Raw genomic sequence first — 21,253 nt, 5'->3', positions numbered from 1 at the left:
AAAAATTGATATTTAATTGATATATATATATATATATATATTATAAAATTTGTATATTTTTATATCTATATATCTTTGTGTATTTGTATGTGTTTTAAAGACACTAATCAAAGACAACTATCTAGCTATATATCTGCCTAGAATACTAAAAGCCACAACCGTTGGGGGAAAATAACATTTATTCATTTATTATCATTTAAATTTACTTTGTTCAAAATATAAAACAAATATAACTTGTTACCCAAATATACAAAATAAACCAAACGGATTGCAAGGGAGAAAGAATAGATTAATCCTACGCAATCAAAACACAGAGAAAAATATCACTTTGGATTCATTTCCTCCTAATTTCATCCGATTACACCTTTAACACTAATAATTTGAATTGGTCACTGACAATCTTTTATAGGTTGTCTTTTTCCAGAAGCTGCAACCACAAAAAAAAAAGTACATATGATCCTTACCAAACAAAATTAAAATACGATAAATGTTATAAAACCAACACTTTTTATTAATATTTTATTTATTATTATACTATTAAAATTTAAGATTTAAATTTAATATAAAAATATTTTTATTGACTAAATATTAATTAAAAATAACAAAATTTATTAATTATATAATATTATTTTTATACTAATTTGTTATTTTTAATTTTAGAATTTTTATTAATAACATCAATATTTTGCATAGTATTTATTGAGAAAAATGTTATGTGAGAATCAGAATCATTATTAGCATCTTTTATAGAAAAAAATTTAAAGATCAGTAATTTTAATTTATATTGACTAATATTTTTAGACAATAATTTAATACTTTTAATTTAACAGTTTAATATTATATTTTTAATCAATAATTTTTAATATTATTAATTAACTATTGATTAATAATAATAAATTATACTGAATTTATAGCATTATTTTTTTATATTTAATATTCAATTTAACTCTCCTAGCTATTATGGGTCCTCCTCATGGAAATGATTAATTAGTTCAATAATGGTGATTGCTCGTCGTAACTTTCAGTGTTTCAGTCAATCCTCTAGTCAACTAAGCCCAACCTTCAAGTCACCTTTCCCGTCAACTTTGGGATAACTGGAAAATTGAACACTAGTCTTTACTGTACTGCAATAGTCATCAATATATAGACATATAGTACTACATTCTAAGAAAAAAAAAGTATTTTCTTTTCTACACGTTAGTTATCAATATATATTAAGGGATATAAATTTAAAATAATGTTAAAAAATAATTAAAATTAATACTTTAATTTAAATAGCATATTAAAATAAGTATAACCGTAAAAATCTTAAAATATAATTATATATAAAGTATTATAAAATAATTAAAAAAATATGAATAATAAAAATAATAAAAATGTGTTTTTTCGTCAATTTATTTTAAAAATACAATAAATATTTTTATTTTGTATTTAATTATCTAATAAATTTATTTTTAAATAAATAGATTATGTATGATATATAAATATGTCAAATAGGATAACATTTAAATAGTTTGTACCTTAAAATTGGTTATGATAATATTATTGTGACATTTTTAATGTAGATATTTATTATATTTAATTAATATTTTATATTTCTATTGAATAATAATATGTAATAAAATAGTTAATTATGAGAGCTATGATTTTAATTTTTAGTTTTGCCAAATAATTAAAATTAATAATGTAATATTATTAGAGAAAGAAACATCACTTAAATTTAATGCACAAAAATTTAGTATTAATTTTTATGTAATAAAAAGGTGAAAATTCATGTATAGATAATTTTATGTGAAGTTAAAAGTTGAAAATCCTTAAATAATTTGATTAATTTGACTAAATTTTCATCTAACGATTTTTAATTATTAACTTCACGTAAAATTAATTTCATCTGAATTTTCACGGCTAAAAATTTTCATCTGAACCTACTATAATGAGAAAGGCTTCCACCTTAGAGTTCTATACTTCTTTCCTCCATGATGTTCATACACAAAATCAAGCTGAGGGACAATCTTATAAAGCACACCATCAGCTTTTTCAGAAAACCACAACCTCCATCTCTTCCAAAAAATGAGTGGCATGATGAACATCCCAAATCCAAAAGTAAACCCTAATTCCACACTCAAGATAGTCCAATCAATTGAACTACCATGATCGAAATCAGTAGTTTTAGATGCAAGTGGTGGCAACAGCCCACAGCCTTGAGTCAGCGGAGGTCCACATAATCCTTCATTGCCTGCAAATGAATCCGCTTCAAATGATTGAATTTGAGTACCTGTTGGAATTCTCCCCACAAGATGATTATATGAGAGATTCATGATGGCAAGAAAAGATAAGCTTGCAAGCTCGGTTGGAATTTCGCCTTTAAGCGAATTCATTGACAAGTCTAAAGACTCAAGATTTCTTAAGTTGCTTATATTTGAAGGGATATGGCCTGAGAAAGAATTTTGTGACAAGTTAAGAGCATGCAAGCCTTTGAAATTCGTGATCTCTTCTGGTACTGACCCTTCAAAATGGTTGGATGAGAAATCCAATGAAGTGAAGGCAATGAGAATCTTTACCAGCTTCATTTGTTGACCTTTGTTCACAATTGTAACTGAATCTTCATACCTACCAATACCATATACGCCTTCCATGACATGAGAGACAATGTGGTCCACCACAAAAAGTGGTTCCACGGCAACAAGCTTAGCAAATTTCATCTTATCAGCATTGCTGAATTCTGTGGTTAAAATCCCAAAATTCTGTATAAGATTAATGTTATCAAACAAACCAAAAGATAAATGCCCAAACCGTGATCTATCTTCATCATGCATCAACGCTTTCCAACTTCGCAGAAGCGAAGATGGCAACAAGCCACTAAAGTTGTTGGAGGCTAGGTCAAGAATTTGAAGCTTCTCCCAGTTGCCAGTGCTACTAGGACATTCAATATGCCCATGAAATTTGTTTGACCTTAAAATCATGACTCTCAGTGTCAAAATGTTCTTCAAGAAGCAAGGAAAAGTATCAATTAATTGATTCTTTCCAAGATTCAAGACTTGTAGATTTTGACAATTTGTCAAAGATCTTGGAACGGTTCCATCTAAAAGATTTCCATTAAAATCTAGAAACCTTAGAGCACAAGATGTTGGGAATGTGTCTGGTACATGGCCACTGAGTTCATTCCCAGCAAGACTTAATACTCTCAAAGATCTGTCACTTGTTGCCAAACACTTTGGAATCTCGCCGGTGAAGCGATTATCCGAAAGATCAAGCAATCGAAGAAATGTCATATTACAAAAGGATTCATGGATTTCTCCATGAAAACTATTGTTTGAAAGATACAAATTAACTACGTTTGGAATTTGGTTACCAATGTCTGCTGGAAAGAATGAGCTGAAATTGTTGTTGGAGTAATCCAAGGAAACAATGCTCTTTGTGAAAATGGGGGCTGTCCCTTGCAATTGGTTTCCATGAAGGTCAAGCAGGAATAAATTTGAACCAAGGTTTTGGAAAGGCCCTTCCATACCTTCCAAAAAGTTATTGGAAAGATTTAGGGCCATCAAAAATTCAAATTTCCAAATCCAATTGGGTATGATTCCTTCAATTTGGTTGTTGGATAAGTCAAGGTAAAGCAAAGTGGACTGATTTCTCAAGAAGGAAGGAAATGCATCCAACTTGCATGAAGCCAACAAAAGATTGTAAAGCATGGGGAAGTATGAGAAATCTTGATCATATGTAACATTTGCACCAACAACTGACAAATTGTTGTGAGAGAGATCAAATGTTTTTAACTTTGGTAGGCTCCGAATATTGTCCAACTTTATTGTGCCATTGAACTTGTTTGTTGAAAGCTGAAGCAAAAAGAGTCTTTTGAGTTGGAAAATAGATGGGGGAATTGGACCTTGAAAATTGTTTCCACTCAAATCAAGCATCTCTAAAGATGAGGAAGAACAATTTGGTAGTTCCTTTAATGGGCCTTCAAATCTATTGTAGGAGAGAATGAGTTGTTGAAGAGATGGAAGTGCAAACAAAGTTGAAGGAACTCTTCCATCGAAAGAGTTATCTCCTAAATCAACTCTCACAAGATTTGCAAGGCCATTAAAATGGGTGGATGGAATTGTACCACTAAAGTAATTATGATTGAGAGCAAAACTCCTAAGAGCATTGGACCTATTGAAAGATGGAAGAGGGCCAGTGAAATTATTGAATGACAAATCTAGATAAACTAGATGGGTAAGATTTGACATTGAGTTTGGAAGTGTCCCATTAAACTGGCAATTTGATAGATCCAATGTTGATAGTTTCCTCAAGTTGAGAAGAGATTCTGGTAGTGGTCCAGAAAAATTTGTATGACTGAGGTTCAAGTAGTTGAGAGATGCTAATTGATATGGGATATTTTGTGGTAGGAAACCATTAAGTCTTTGATTATCAGATAAATCAAGAACTTGAAGGGATGATAATTGGAAGATATTTTTTGGAATTTCTCCCACAATACTAGCATTTGACAAATTCAAATACCTCAGATACTTCAAGTTTTGGAACTCAGAATAAGTTCCAAATTGGATGAACCCATTAGAAGCCAAATTCAAACTTTGCAAAAATTGCATGTGGAAGAGACTGCTAAAGTTACCTCCAGAGATAGATTCTTGGCTTAAGTCTAGTGCTATAACATGTCCCTTGTTACAAGAGACCCCTTTCCAGTGGCAGCAATCATGAACATGGTTCCAATGAATTAATTTTTTGGACTGATTTTGGTTATATGTGAGGTTGTTCTTCAAATGGAGCAGCAGAGATTGCTGATGATCAAGACAATAATGGGCAGTGGCTAAATTGATAGTGATAGTCAAGTCCACTAGACACAGCAAGGATATGAAGTAAAACCATGAGTTTGGGGTGGTTCTCATCATATAGAAGGCAATGTGTGAAAAATGTTTTGGTGGTGATAAAGATGGTTTTTGCTTTTCAGTTTACGTTACTACTTCCTTTTATAGATTTCATATAGGGAAAGTTATAGAATATTTATACAATGTGTACAATGGAAGTTTAGAGAGTGAGCGCTAGATCTGAAAGGTCAAGAGTTCGAGTTTTGGTGAACCCCAAAATTAGTTTAAGTTTTTGGGAAGATGTTTATTATTGCTAGTACTCAGATGATTATTCTAGATAGTATGAGAGATGTTCATTTTGTAACTCAATAGCCTATTGTACACATTGTACAAATAGTTAGTTTAAGTTTTTGGGAAGATGTTTATTATCGCTAGTACTCAGATGATTATTTTAGATAGTATAAGAGATGTTCATTTTGTAACTCAATAGCCTATTGTACACATTATACAAATAGTCCATTGTCTCCCTAGCAGAATCCTTTCATATATACCACTTATGAATATTGTAATAAGTTTAGGACCAACCTTTGTATGTTGAAAATTCTTCAAATAAATTTGAGAGACATATTAAATGGCCAAAACTATTAGGTAACATGCACCGATCGATGAACATTAATTCTATGAGCAATATTTCTATTAAATGGTCGAAAACTATATTAAATGGTCAACAGCTACTTGTATATAGTTTTGGGTTCGGTAATTTTTAGAAAAATAATAGTATAATACCGTTATTTACTAAGATATGGTATTTAAAATTCGTCTTTGGCGTATTGTATTTTTATAAATTAAAAAATAATAGAAAAGACAATTCACCATTTTAAAATGTTAAAAATAAAAAAATAATTTTCGTCAATGAATTCACATTTTCAAAAATTTAAAATATAAAAAACACAATTTAACGTATCGATAAAATTACTTTTTAAAAATTAAAAGATAATTTTTTTAGGAGAATTCACTTTTTGAAAATAAAAAAAAAAATGACAATTCATCTCCATCAAATTCGTTCTTAGCAGATTCGACTTATCTTTGTATTTTTAAAAGTTGTCAACCATATTATTTTTTAATATGGGTGGCAATGGATAGGGTAGGGTAGGATTTAGAGTCAACCATAATTCTATCCATTGTTAACTTGTGGGTACTCGACTTTACTTGCGGGTTACAAAAAAGATGTAAATTATTATATAATTTTTGATAATTTAAAATAGAACTGATTTTTATATAAAAAAATATTAAATTATTAATTAATAATCTTTTTTTTAGTAGCTAAAGATCTTTTGTATTTAGTGAGAAGTTTTTAATTCAACATCTATTTAAAACATATTTTTATATAAATATATAACAAATATAGGATACGGGTTGGTCAGATAAGGTTAAAACTCGACCTACACCTTACTTTACCCGCTGCATATCAGATTGACAACTCTATCCAATTGAATAAGGTCGAATTAAATACCTACGAATAAAATGCATATTGCCACCCTTACTTTTTGGAATTTTACTTCCTAGCAAATCATATAAATTTTTTATATGATTATTGAGCCCAACAGTATACTTATACCATGCGCTAGCTAACAAGTGTTCGAATTACTAAACTTCAACTTATATTTGAAAAAATAGACATATACTTTATTTGTTTGTTAGGATTAATTTTAATTGTTTTGACAATATAAAAAGAAATTCTGTTAAATGATCTCAAGACCTTTTTTTTCTTTGGGATTTGATTAGGTGACATTTTATTCTGTCGATACATCTAGAAAGTCTAATATATATCCTAAATCCTAACTTAGTGTCATCTAATATATCTACACTAGCACTACATTTTCCACTTCATTTTCTCCCTTTCAATTCCTCCACGGTAATAGAAACACAGAGTTATTGACTCCATATAAAGTTTAAGCACATCTAATGATGCCAAGCAAATTATATATATGAGCTTTTTTCTTTTCTCCCTTTCATTCACTTCACCGTAAGAGAAACTCTTGAGAGTAATTGACTCGGTCTGAAGTTTAAGCACATTGATGATGCCAAACAAACTATATTTATGACCCTTCCTTTTTTTTTTTTAATTTTCCTCGCCCAGTTGTTCACAAGGCAACTACATATATTGGCATGTGATGATAGACATATAGTCATAAATGATTATTAAAAATGTAAACTAAAAGTATATCGTTAAATTTATTATATATTATTAATTTTATAATTAAAATATGACATATCTTATTTTCGAATTAATATATAAAATGGTATCTGAAATTTGATTTTCAGTTTAATTTAATTCTTTAATTTTTAATTGATTCAAATTATATATATTATGAAATTTTAAAACGTGATTTAAGTTGGTTTCTCTGTTTATTTTCGTCACAATGCAAAAAAATGACATCATACGATTAAACGATGTCGTTTTACTGTTTGCGCTTAAACTATGTCGTTTTACTATTTCTTCATTACATAAATTGTCAATTGAATCCCCTTCTTCCTTCTCCTCAATTTGACCTGTACATTTCTCTCTCTCTCCCTCCCTCAATTATTGACTATTCTTTTTTCTCTTCCTTCTTCTATTCTTTTTCCTCTTCCTTCTTAATATTTGTTTTTATGTTGTTTGAGAACGAAGAAACTAAAAAACTAGAAAAAAAAACAAATCCTTTTAAAAAGAACAAAACTCAATTCACCATAATCATATAAAAGCAAGGATTCAACACCATAATCATATAAAAATAGTAATAAATCAACACATTATAATCCAATAACTAAAACTAAAAAAAAACTTAAAAAGCTTACCTTATAATGTGAAGGCAGAACGTAGGGAAAAAAGAGAGAGACCAAGCACGGTGATACAAAGACTGGTGAGTGGAAGGTAGCAGCAACGCGAGCAGCGATGCGAGTCCCGCCGGATGAGTACACGGCGACGACGATGAAAAACACACAGTGGCACAGGAGCAAGGAGATGCGACGACACAATGAAGGCGAGCCACGGACGGACGATGACGTAGTGCCAGAGATGCACAGGAGCCGGGACGAGACGCAGAGGAGACGAGGACATGAAAGCAACCGTGCGGTGGGCGATGGCAGATTTATGAGGGTAACCATGTGAGAGAGTGAGTGGGAGGCGAGACGCGATTCGTGAGCACACGATGTGGTGGATCCGGAGAGAGAGAGAGAGAGAGAGAGAGAGAGAGAGAGAGAGAGAGAGAGAGAGAGAGAGAGAGAGAGAGAGAGAGAGAGAGGGGGTTACTGATCAAATTAAGAAGAATAAGAAAGTGGTCTGTTTGTGTAACGAAGGAATTAAAATGACGTCGTTTATGTGTGAACAACAAAACGTCGTCATTTAATCATGCCACGTCATCTTTCCGGTGGCAGAAATGGACGGAGGGGTCAACTTGAGTTACGCCTTGAAATTTTAAGATACAATTTGGGTCAATTGAAAATTAAATGGCTAAATTGAGTTGGAGGTCAATTTCAGCAGCCATTTTGAGTATTAACTCTGTCACTCCCTCATTACAATTGAAATCAAATATCTTCTTCCAAAATTAAAGAATTTTCCCATCATCTCTCCTTTTTTTTATCTCTCTCATTCCTTCTCCCAATCTATCTCTCATATATCATTATCGATGACTAATTATAAATTCGACAATAAAAATATGCAACATGATATTGTCTAATTACATTTAAATTAAATTAAAATTTAAATATTAAAATTAAAATATAACTATATTTATATATTATATATTACTAAATACTTTAATAATCAAAATGTATCGTGATAATTTTTTTAGGAGAATTTATTTTTAAAAAATTAAAAAAAAATTGACAATTCATCTCCAACAAATTCGTTTTTAGCAGATTAGTCCTCAACCATATTACTTTTTGAGATTTCACTTCCTAGCAAATCATATAAATTTTTATATGATTATTGAGCCCAACAGTATACTTATATCATGGGAGCTAACAAGTGTTGGAATTACTAAACTTCAACTTATATATGAAAAAATAGACATATAATTTATTTGTTTGTTGGCATTAATTTTAATTGTTTTGACAATATAAAAAGAAATTCTGTTAAATGGTCTCAAGACATTTTTTTTTCTTTGGGATTTGATATATATATATATATATATATATATATATATATATATATATATATGTGACATTTTATTCTGTCAATACATCTTTTAGAAAGTCTAATATATATCCTAAATAGGGCTGGCAATTCATACCCTACCTGCGGGTACCCAATCTGATCCAACCCGTTCGGGTAGGGTAGGCTACTCGACCCGCTGCGGGTAGGGTAGGGTACGGTCCGGGTATGCCTGCGGATAGAATAGGGTACGGGTTTAGGGTGTACCCTATCATACTCTACCCGCACTTCATATATAACACATATTTTATTAAAAATTAGGTATATAGTGAAGGAAGTGAGAGTTAAACCCACAACCTTCCTTGTGTAATAACTTACAATAAGTGAACAACTACTAAACTAGTTAGTTAATTTAGTAATTTAGAGTATTAATTTTTTATTTTTTATGTTATTAATATGTATAAAATTTAAAATGATTGAATTTTATATTTACTTTAAAAAAATTGATATTCTGCGGGTAGGGTAGGATAGAGTAGGGTTTAGAACTTTAGGGTATGGGTAGAATTAGGATTAAGAGATTCTCAACTCGCAAATAGGGTAAGATAGAGTTTTAATAAAATTTTCAACTCGCGAATAAAGTTAGAGTAGAGTCCAAACCTTACCTTATCCTACCCTATACATGGTTAGCCCTAAATTTCTAAATCCTAACTTAGTGTCATCTAATATATCTACACTAGCACTTCATTTTCTCCCTTTCAATTCCTCCCCGGTAAAAGAAACAGTTACGTTATTGACTCCATATAAAGTTTAAGCACATCTAATGATGCCAAGCAAATTACATATATGAGCTTTTTTCTTTTCTCCCTTTCATTGACTTCACCGTAAGAGAAACTCTTGAGAGTAATTGACTCAGTATGAAGTTTAAGCACATTGATGATGCCAAACAAACTATATTTATGACCCTTCCTTTTTTTTTCTTTTTTTTTTTTTTAATTTTCCTCGCCGAGTTGTTAACAAGGCAACTACATATATTGGCATGTGATGATGATAGACATATAGTCATCAATGATTATTAAAACATTCCTCTTACGTTATTAATAATATTTCTGCCAACTTCTACAAATTTTTATTTATAACGATGTTTTATGAAAGTGTCTTTGTAAATGTGTCTAATAAAAATATTTTTTTTATAATTGTGTCAAAAAAAATATATTTATAAATATATTTTTTGAATGTGTCTCTTTATACATATATTTAAAATATAATAATTAATATTATTAGTAATAAGTTGACAGATAATATATTGATACCATATACTTTTCCTTGTTAAAATTGTAAACTAAAAGTATATAGTTAAATTTATTATATTTATTATATATTATTAATTTTATAATCAAAATATACCACATCTCATTTTAGAATTAATATATAAAATGGTTTTTGAAATTTTATTTTTGATTTAATTTAGTCTTCTAATTTTTAATTGACCCAAATTATATATATCATAAAATTTAAAAGCGTGACTCAAATTGATTCTCCATACATTTTCGTCACTGAAAAAATGACGTGACCCGATTAAACAACATTGTTTTGCTGCTCGCATCTAAACTACGTCGTTTTACTGTTCCTTCATTACACAAATTCTCTATTGAACCCGCCTTCTTCTTCCTCCTCAATTTGATCGGTAATCTCTCTCTTTTTCTCTCTTTCTTTCTCTCTCTTCGTTACACAAATCTCAATTGACCATTCTTCCTCCTCCTCCTCAATATTTGTTTTTATGTTGTTTGAAGAAAACTAAAAAACCAGAAAAAAAACAAACCTTTTGGAAAGAATATAACTCAATTCACCATAATCATATAAAAATAGCAACAAATCAACACATTATAATCCAATAACTAAAAGTAAAAAAAAAAAAAACTCAAAAAGCTCACTTTATTTATAATGTGAAGGCAGAACGCGGGGGAAGAAGAAGGAGACCAAGCACGGTGATGCAAAGACTGGTGAGTGGGAGGCAGCAGCGACGCGAGCAGCGATGCGAGCCCCACTGGATGAGGACACGGCAATGACGATGAGAACCACACAGTGACACAGGAACAAGGAGACGCGATGACACACTGAAGGCGAGCCGCGGACGAAGGCGACAACATAGTGCCGGAGATGCACAGGAGCCGAGACGAGACACAGAGGAGACGATGATGTGGAAGCAACCATGCGGTGGGCGATGGTAGATTTGTGAGTGTGACTATGTGAGAGAGTGAGCGGGAGGCGAGACGGAGGAGAGATAGAGGCGAAACGCGACTCGTGAGCACGCAATGTGGTGGATCTGGCAAGAGAGAGAGAGAGAGAGAGAGAGAGAGAGAGAGAGAGAGAACTCCTGATCAAATTAGGAAGAAGAAGAAAGTGGTCAATTTGTGTAACGAAGGAACTAAAATGATATCGTTTAGGTGTGAACAGCAAAACGTCGTTATTTAATCATGCTATGTCATCTTTTACAATTTGGGTCAATTGGAAATTAAAGGGCTAAATTGAGTCGGAGGTCAAATTTTAGTATTAACTCTGTCACTCTCTCATTACAATTAAAATAAAATCTTTTCTTCCAAAATTAAAGAATTCTCCCCTCCTCTCTCTTTCTTTCTATATCTCTCTCATTCCTTCTTCCAATCTATCTCTCATATATCATTATCAATGACTAATTACAAATTCGGCAATTAAAATATACAACATGATATTCTCTGATCTAATTGTATTCAAATTAAATTAAAATTAAAATATAACTATATTATATATTTTTAACTAATTTAATAACCAAAATGTGTCATGATATATCCCTTATAAATCAGTTACATACTATAACTCAGCTCTATACGTTATAGATCAGCCATCAATATTAATATTGTATCAAAACACTCTAAAATACTTTTAATTGCTATCAATATAATTTGAACAAATAAAATAGTCACTTACGCTTACTCCAATTATAAAAGGGATAAGTATAGAAAGGAAAAAGAGTAAGAGATTGATCTAAGAATTATTCATTAAATAGAGCTTATTATTCACACACTAACTTGAGCATTGAATTGAAGTACCTTTTGTAGGTGTTCACTCTCTGTTTTTTTGGTGCCGATGTATAGTTCATCTCAACTGGAAGCTAGAAGATAGCTATAGCCATTGAGGACGAGCTATATACCATAATCAAACCATACAAGAACACGCCACATGACACTCTCTTATTAAAATTAAGAGAAAATATTTTCCTCTAAAATTAGTAAACTCTCTTCCTACATTCTCTTATACCTTTCTCCCTTTTTCTATTTTTCTACTCTAACCTTTCCACTCTTAATAATTTGACAAATTAAAATGTGTCACTAGATAATTTTTCATTACAACTAAAATAAAATTTTTTCTTCCAAAATTAACAAAACTCACTCTCTCATTCTTATTCTTTATCTTTCTCTCTTCTCTCATTCTCTGTTTTTCTCTACCTTTTTGTTCTACAAAAAATAAAATTAACAACATAATATCATTCAAATAAATAAAGATATTATTATATGCATATTTTTTTATTTAGTTTTAAATTTTTATTGCTTATCTTTCTAATCCATATTTTCACTTCTATTTCTTCAAATATTTATTACATATAGTTTAGAGAAAATACTAATGTTGTGATTAAAAGTTAGAATAAATTAAGATTCAATTATTTTAAAAAAAATTGAGTTAATTTTATAACTATCAATATAAATTTTTTTATACTAATATCTAATTATATTTTTATATACATAGAGAAAAAATATTATTTTTAAATAGCAAATATAAAAATTAATTATTTCTATTTGTGCAACAGACTTAATACCTAATCAAATATAAAAGTATATACGTTAAATTCTTTCAAATTTTAGAGAAAAAATTTAAAATTAATTATTAATAAAAAATTAAACTCTTTCACATGAAAATAATAACTAAAAATTTTATTATTTAATTTTTTTATCTATGGAGACCCTGGTCTTCTTAGTCGACGGAGACTTTTGTCCCTTTGACTTTTTTTTGTAAAAGTAGTTTAATTTCATAAATTTTTTGTGCTATAATCTATAATGTCAAGAAAGAATTAGCGTAATTTTAAAATATTTATATTTTTGTAATGTTATTACGCATAAAAATACTAGTTACTAAACTAAAAAAATCGAATGGATAACTAATAATAATGAAAAAATAATAAATTTTAATGGTTTTGAATTTTTTTTTGCACAATATTAATCATTTAAGTGATTCATAGATTGCTCATTGAAAATGAACTAACGATCATCAATAAAATCATACTATATAAAAGAACAAGCTATCAAAATATGTAAAATTGACTAAATTGTAAATAGTCAATCCGCACTATACAAGACACACGGAAAATTCCAGCGGTTAGCAAACCGATCTGGTTTGTCGCGCGGATATTAGTTTTTGCTGGTATAATCGCCGTTAATCCTGTATTTTGCGTCGGATATTATTGTGGCAGTTTGTTGCAATGCAGAACCAACAAGATTAGTCTCATATTTTCGGACGGTCACAAAGTCGCAATCTGAATCAATTTTTTATTTTGTTCAATTTTTTTGCGGCAATAACTATCCGCCAAAATTGCAACTGCATTATTTTTTAAACTTATTTTCGACAATTTATAACCGCCGCTTATATTTTTTTAATATTCTAGATTTTTTTATGGCTCCTTTTGGATTTTTTAATTTTACAAATCTTATTAGTTTTCATCTAAAAAACTAAATTAACGGCGAAAACAAATGAAGCACTACAAGAAATGCGCTGAATACTGTCGAATGTAGAGACTGATGTTACCGACGGATTTAGCGGCAATTTTTTTTACGGTTACGAGTGAAAATTCATCTCTCGAATAAGTTACCGTTGGATTTAAAATTCCCCTACTACGTAAAAATTTATTTTATTAGCGCCGAATTTATCGTCGAATTTTTTGTCGAAAAATTTTGACGGTAACAGAATTTAATGAAATGCGTCGTTTAGGCAACGATGAACACCTTATCGTCGGATTTTTTCACTGGTAAATCCGACGGTAAATTTGGGATAAAATTCAGATGCAAAACCCTTCTCCGTCACTTCTGCAAACTCTCTCTCTTTCTCTTTCTTTCTTTTCTTCTTCTCTCTCATCTCTCTCCCTCTGGTCCATTAAAGAAGGGTGCGCTGCCACTACGTGGAGTTGTCGTCGCCATCGGTAAGCCACATTGTCGTTGCAGGTCAGCACATTGTCGTTCTGAATTCGGAATGAACCAAACCTCTCCAAGTAGGATTCGAACCTACGACCAGTCAGTTAACAGCCGACCGCTCTACCACTGAGCTAGCTACTGAGGAACAACGGAAAATTTGATCTCATAGAGTTCAATTCCCGTTCTCAACCCATGACCAATATGAGCTCGAAGTTTCCTTCGTAACTCGTGGAACTTCTTCGCAATGCTGCTGGAGTCTCCGTAGAAAGCCTCTACCGTGCCGCCGCTGTTGGTGTTCCTTGCCATCAATTGGAGGTCGTAGCCTTGTTGCTATCACCGCGGTTGAGGTCCACCGCGCCAAGGTAAGGTTGTTGTCCATTTTTCCTTTTGATTGTTTGTTATGTTAATCAACTCTAACTCCACCACTGTAGGTTTCACTGCTGCTTCTTGTCACCATCATGCTTCCACCATTTGCAGTCATCATCGGAGGTAATTTCTTATAGTTTTTGGATTTTTTTAGATTTTTTGTTTAGGATTTTGTTTGGTATTTTATTAAATTATTGATTAAATTTTTTAATGAAGTGTGTGATCTGATTAGGATTTGCTATATTAATTTACTGTAATTAGAAATTAAATAATGTTAGGTTAGGTAGGGTGTAATTTAGGATTTATTTTAAGTTGATGGTGTTTTGGATGATGATTGTTAATTTTTGAGTTTATTGTTGTCTGAGTTAATTAGTGTTGATTATTGTTAATTCTCTAAGTTAATTTTAGCTTGTTAATTTTTTAAGTTAATTATTGACTTATTGTTGATTATTGTTAATTTTTTGGGTTTATTGTTGTTTGAGTTAATTATTTTCTAATTAATTTTACATGTTGATTGTTGTTAATTTTACTAAATTTGTTGCAATTTACTCATTTGAATATATGAACTTTGATTTGTTTGTTTAATTATAATTTGTGTGTTGATTATGTTTATAGTTTGTGTATTGATTATGTTTATAGTTTGTAATTGAAGATGTACAGAGTGCTATTCCAAAAAATGCGCCTGCAGACAGTAGGTTTATGATGCAAAACCTCTAAGTAGGTTTGTAAGTTGTTGAAATTGTACAAGTTTAAATAGATATACCATGTGAGAGTCATACATATGCAAGCCAGTAGATTACTTAAAATCTTAAATACATATACTATTTGTATAATTAATTTTTCTTTTCAATATTTTATTGTCTAGAAAATTTTAACTATGCAATTTACTTAGTCACCACGAGGTATCTTGTTTTTCATATCAAATCTTGTGTAAGTTCATCTTTTCTGGATTTAGAATATATGTTTATAGTGCTACTTTTTTCTATACACGAGTAATTATTATTTTTTTCCTTCTTTATTCTTAAACTTTGATGTGTGAACTTATTTGTGAATTTTTAACAAAAAATTATAGACAAATTATTATGAAAAATTATAAAATTTTGAATTTTGTTAGTTTAAAAATTATTGAATTTAAACATTTAAAATTATATATTGAATTTTTAAACAATTTTTTTAAAAAAAAATAAAATTTAAGATTACCGTCAGATTTATCGGGAGATAATTCCGACGGTAACAAGCTCTAGAATTTCGCCAAGTAAAAATTAATATCCGCCAGTAAATAATTACTGACGAGGTTTATAACGTTAGATTTATTCCGACGGTAAATATATTACCGGAGAAATTTTTTAATAAATCCGTCGATAAATCCGATGGTATCCGATGAATTTTTTGTAGTGAAGATATAATTGCAAAACAAATTAATATATTTATAAAAATATGAATAAAGTATATCTCTTGTTAAGAGTTGCATAGTCAACTTTAAAAAATATATACTTTAAATAAAATAACATCCAATCTTAATATTTATTGTACGCTCTATCCCTCCAAAGAATTCATCCTGCAGCAGTCTGGTGGCTGATGACAAGTCATCTTAGCATAGTTTCACTAGCCTTTTTCTTTTGTTTTCAATTGAATTATGCACTTTCTTGAGCCACAAGCAAGCCAATTGGGTAGATTTTCATGCTTCCTTTGATTTAATCAACCATAGATGAATTAATGCAATTTCATGAGGTTTTATGCTATAATTGTCACATATTATGAAAGAATGAATATCTCATGATTTTGAGCATAGCTTTTATGTGTTTGGTTGATTAATGATAGGTGAAGAAAGCTTGGAGAAAGGTTGAAGCAAGAAGGAATGGCTAGGAGGAAGAGAGGACAAAAAGTTTGAGCAAAAGTTTGCCTCAAACTTTAGCTCAAACTTTTGGAATAAGTGAAAACGAACCAGGGAGCAAAAAGCTTGAGCAAAAGTTTGCCTCAAACTTTTTGGCAAACTTTTGGGAGAAAAGCTTGAGCCAACGTTTGCCTCAAACTTTTTGGCAAACGTTGGCATCACAAATCAACACCCTGGAGAGCAAAAGTTTGCGCCAGCGTTTGCCTCAAACTTTTTGGCAAACGTTGGCGCCATGAACAACACACCCTGGAGAGCAAAAGTTTGCGCCAACGTTTGCCTCAAACTTTTTGGCAAACGTTGGCGCCATGAGTGTGCAAGGGGGAGCCAACGTTTGAGCAAAAGTTTGACCCCAAACTTTGGCTCAAACGTTGGTAGCAGCAAGGATGGGGTGGCTGATATGAAAAGTTTGAGTAAAAGTTTGCCTCAAACTTTTACTCAAGCTTACATGATTCCAAACCCGGTTCACTTCGGTTCTTCTCCAAACTCCAAGAGCAATCAACCAAGGCCTCTATCAACCCAATTCCATCAAGAGCAAAGGCCCAATTGAAGGCTTGAAGACCATTTGAAGAAAGTGTATAAATAGCATAGGATTTAAGTTTTTAGGGAGCTTTCTTTTCGGTTTGGATTGAGTGCACTTAGTAGAGAGCTCAACTTTACATTTAGCATTGTTGTTTTAATTCAAGAGAATTTGGGAGGAGAATTGATCTCTCTTCTTCCTTGTTCTTGCCCAGCACTCTTTACTTTTCTTGTCTTGGTTCTTGGGTTGGAGAATTGAAGAAATTCTGTTTTAATCTCATCCTGAGATCTCTCTGTTTAATTTTATTGCATAATTGAATTTCCAATTCTGTTACTTGCTTCTTCATCTACTTTCTCTGCAATTTACATTTCCTTTGCAATTGCTCTTGTTGGATCTAGGAAGGCATTGAGATCTAGACTTGGTTATCTAGTCTCTTGGGTCCTGAGATCTGAATTATCATTTTACTTTCTCTGTTTAACGCTTTTCATGTTCATTTACATTTCCGTTTTAGATCCGGTTCAATCCAAGCCATCTTTTACTCTTCTGTTTGTTGAATTTTACTTTTCCTTGTTTAATTTCTGCAATTCCAACTCCCAATTCTCTTTACAATTTAAGCCATTTATATTTCTTGCACTTTAAGATTCTGCAATTTACATTTCTTGCATTCTAAGTTTCTGCCATTTAATTTCTTGCTCTCTAAGATTTAGCACTTTAAATTTCAGTTCTCTTTAATTTCATGCAAATTACCCATTCCCTTTACTTTCCATGTAATTTAAATTCTGCAAATCACAAATCTCTCAACCAAATCTTGATTCGCTTGACTAAATCAACCACTAAACTAAAATTGCTCAATCCTTCAATCTCTGTGGGATCGACCTCACTCCTGTGAGTTATTATTACTTGATGCGACCCGGTGCACTTGCCGGTGAGTTTTGTGTCGGATCGTTTTCCGCACATCAAGTTTTTGGCGCCGTTGCCGGGGATTGATTAGATTGACAATGATTAAGTGAGGTGGTGATCTAGATCTAGCATTTTTCTTTTCTGTTTCTTTAACTTTTGACTAACACGCTAACTGTTTGAATTTTTTTCTAAGCTAACTAATATTTCACTTCAGCCATGGATTGAAGTGTTATTGCTTTTCTGGTATTGTGTGATTCTTGTGTTTTGCTTGTATGTCAGATACAAGAAGAGAGATCCCTACCTTTCATGAAACTGACGAAAGAATCCTCCGAAGGCTAAGAAGAAAAGCAAGAGAAAAAAATGTTGCCGGAGAGGAAGAATCAGATGAAGAATATCATGAATTGGAGGAACACTCAACAAATCCAACAAATCCACCAGTGAGAATGGCCAACAACAATGGTCAACCCCAGAGGAGAGTCTTGGCTTCATATACACTTGCTAATCCAAGGCATTGTGGGAGTAGCATCCTTACCCCAAATGTCGATGCAAATAACTTTGAATTGAAGCCCCAACTCATCACCTTGGTGCAGAACAATTGTTTCTATGGAGGAGGCCCCTTGGAAGATCCAAACCAGCACCTATCCACCCTCCTGAGGATATGTAACACAGTGAAGACCAATGGTGTGCATCCTGACAGTTACAAATTGCTGCTATTTCCATTTTCCCTCAAAGACAAAGCCACTCAATGGTTGGAGTCATTTCCAAGAGATAGCATCAACAACTGGGATGATCTAGTAACCAAGTTTCTTGCCAAGTTTTACCCACCTCAAAGAGTTATTAGATTGAAGACTGAAGTACAAACATTCACACAAATGGATGCTGAACCCTTGTATGAGGCATGGGAACGATATAAAGCTCTAATCAGGAAGTGCCCTCCTGAGATGTTTAATGAATGGGATAAACTCCAAAATTTCTATGAAGGACTGACAATGAAAGCTCAAGAGGCACTTGACTATTCAGCAGGAAGCTCAATGCAACTCATGAAGACAGTGAAGAGGCCCAAAACCTCATTGATATGGTGGCAAACAATCAATATTTCTTTGCTCATCAGAGACAACGCCAACCATCACTAAGGAAAGGAGTGTTAGAAATGGAAGGGGTTGACACCCTCCTAGCTCAAAACAAGATAATGCAGGAGCAGATTCAACAACAATTTGAGCAGATGGCTAAAAAGATTGATAGCTTGCAAGTTGCAGCAGTGAATACAAGCCAACCATCAACCACATGGGGGAAAAATAAAGAAAACCAAGAAGATCAGCAGCAGGAACAAACTCAATATGTGCACAACCAAGGTTCAGGCCAAAATGAGGTTTATGGTGACACCTACAATCCATCTTGGAAGAACCATCCAAATCTCAGATGGGGAGATAACCACACTCAAAACCAACAACCATGGCAAAGGAATTCAAACCAAAACAACTCAAGAAGCAACCAGAACAACAACCAGCAAAACATAACCCACAATCCATATAGAAAACCCCAAAATGACCACCCAAATTCCAGCTATTATCCACCCAATAATTCAGCCACTAACCAAAACAACCATCATCCACCTTCCACATCCACATTCCACCCACAAAATAACTCCACAAATAGTTCAAACAACTTCCAGCCACAACCATCTCACTTTACACAACCACAACTAAATCAAGACTCCCAAAGAATCTCTAATCTAGAGATAATGGTGGAGAAACTCATAAAAAATCAAGAGATGGCAAGACAAGATCAGGAAGCAGCACAGAAGGATCAAGCCATAACAAGTAAAAATCTTGAGAGGCATATGGAACAAATGGCTAAACGAATTACAGAGATGGATGAGAAGCAATCAAATGTATCCCCTAGTGCCACTCAAGACCACTCAAGGGACAAAGGAAAAGCTACAAAGTAGGAGGAGTGCAAAGCAATTATAGTGGAAAGTGAGAAGAAAGCCATCAATCAGGAAGAACACAACAGAGAAGTTCCACAAAAAGAGACAGAAGAGAGAAGTGAAGAAGATCAAGAAATCAAGAATGCAAAAAGCTTAAAGAGAGATAAGGACATCCTTGAAACACAACTACAAGAGAAGAAGGAAGGGGTGAAGCCACATATCCCCAAACTTCCATACCCTCAGAGGTTCAAAAAAGAGAATGAGGATAAGCAATACTCAAAGTTCCTGGACATATTCAAGACCCTCAGCATCAATATTCCTTTCTTAGAAGTACTTGAACAGATGCCAGTGTATGCCAAATTTATGAAAGAAGTGCTGACAAAGAAAAAGTCCCTAAAAGAAGGACAAATTGTTGAGATGACAATGGAATGTAGTGCTATTCTCCAAAGAGAGTTGCCAGAGAAGAAAGATGATCCTGGGAGTTTTTACATACCTTGCACCATAGGAAACATAACAATTGAGAAGTCATTTTGTGACCTCGGTGCAGGTATAAACTTGATGCCTTTGTCTTTAATGAGGAAACTTCAAATTTCTGAGCTGAAGTCCACACGAATAGTTCTCCAAATGGCTGACAAATCCATTAAGCAAGCACTGGGAGTTGTGGAGAATGTGTTGGTAAAAGTGGGAAAATTTTTTCTCCCAGCTGATTTTGTTATCCTGGATATGGATGAAGACCCTAACACTCCCATCATCCTGGGGAGGCCTTTCCTGGCTACGGGCAGAGCATTGATAGATGTTGAAAAAGGAGAATTGTTGTTAAGAGTGCATGATGAGCACCTAGCATTCCATGTTTTTAAAATCCTGCATGAGCCCACTCAAGAAGAAGATTGTATGAAGGATAAGGCCAAGGATCAAAGCTTGAAGGAGGCATTCAATGAGTTAACTCAAAGACTTCTACATCCATGCTTGAAAGAAGTAGAGATGGTGCAACAGACCAAAGAAATCAAGGAGGAACTAGATCCAAAACCCCCAGATGAGAACCTCAACATTCCAGATAAAGAACCATCAAGGCATGAATCATCTCTTAAGAAAGAAGAGAAGAAGAAGAGGCCAAAAGGGTGGAAAAACAAGAAAATCCCCACTGAAGGCTTTTCACCAGGGGATAAAGTAGTGTTAAACACCCAACCAATGAAGGTGTCCTCACAATCATCTGAATGCTATACTGTGAACCGGATCCTTTCACTTGAACACCTAGAGATCATCAAAGAGGAGACCGGAAGAAAGTTCACAGTAAGAGGAGAAAAGCTGAGGCACTATGATTTTCGACCTCCATGATCAAAGAACAAGATGTCAAGCTAGTGACATTAAAAGAGCGCTTATTGGGAGGCAACCCAACCTGAGGTAGTTTTCTTTTCATAGCCTTTTCAATAAAAATGTTGAATAATTGGTATGCATTGCAAGGAGCTAAGTTTGGTGTTGCACACCAAAACAAT

General features: G+C 32.5%; 1 protein-coding gene and 1 non-coding gene across 2 annotated transcripts; both read right to left on the bottom strand.

Moving 5' to 3' along the window:
* Positions 1 to 1,000: 1,000 nt before the first annotated feature.
* LOC107627696 (receptor-like protein 49) lies at positions 1,001 to 4,918 on the bottom strand. The gene is made up of 2 exons (XM_016330520.2): positions 1,951 to 4,918; positions 1,001 to 1,094 (listed from the first exon to the last, which is right to left on the bottom strand). The coding sequence occupies exons 1-2, from the start codon at positions 4,887 to 4,889 to the stop codon at positions 1,046 to 1,048; spliced, it is 2,988 nt and encodes a 995-aa protein (XP_016186006.2). The 5' UTR covers positions 4,890 to 4,918; the 3' UTR covers positions 1,001 to 1,045.
* A 9,307-nt stretch (positions 4,919 to 14,225) lies between these two features.
* On the bottom strand, positions 14,226 to 14,301 carry TRNAN-GUU (transfer RNA asparagine (anticodon GUU)). Its single transcript has one exon. It is a non-coding gene; the product is annotated as a tRNA-Asn (tRNA).
* Between the last annotated feature and the right edge of the window lie 6,952 nt (positions 14,302 to 21,253).

This window comes from Arachis ipaensis, chromosome B2 (assembly GCF_059453495.1).
Source record: "Arachis ipaensis isolate K30076 ecotype BB chromosome B2, ASM5945349v1, whole genome shotgun sequence".
Taxonomy (NCBI): domain Eukaryota; kingdom Viridiplantae; phylum Streptophyta; class Magnoliopsida; order Fabales; family Fabaceae; genus Arachis; species Arachis ipaensis.
The sequence above is the reverse complement of the archived record's forward strand: the minus strand, read 5'-3'. Positions and strand labels throughout refer to the sequence as shown.

Coding starts and splice junctions, on each gene's coding strand:
- LOC107627696 (XM_016330520.2), bottom strand. CDS start 4,889: ATGATGAGAACCACCCCAAACTCATGGTTTTACTTCATATCCTTGCTG. Junction 1,095..1,950: donor AAGAAGTATAGAACTCTAAG/GTGGAAGCCTTT, acceptor TCAATTTTCCAG/TTATCCCAAAGTTGACGGGA.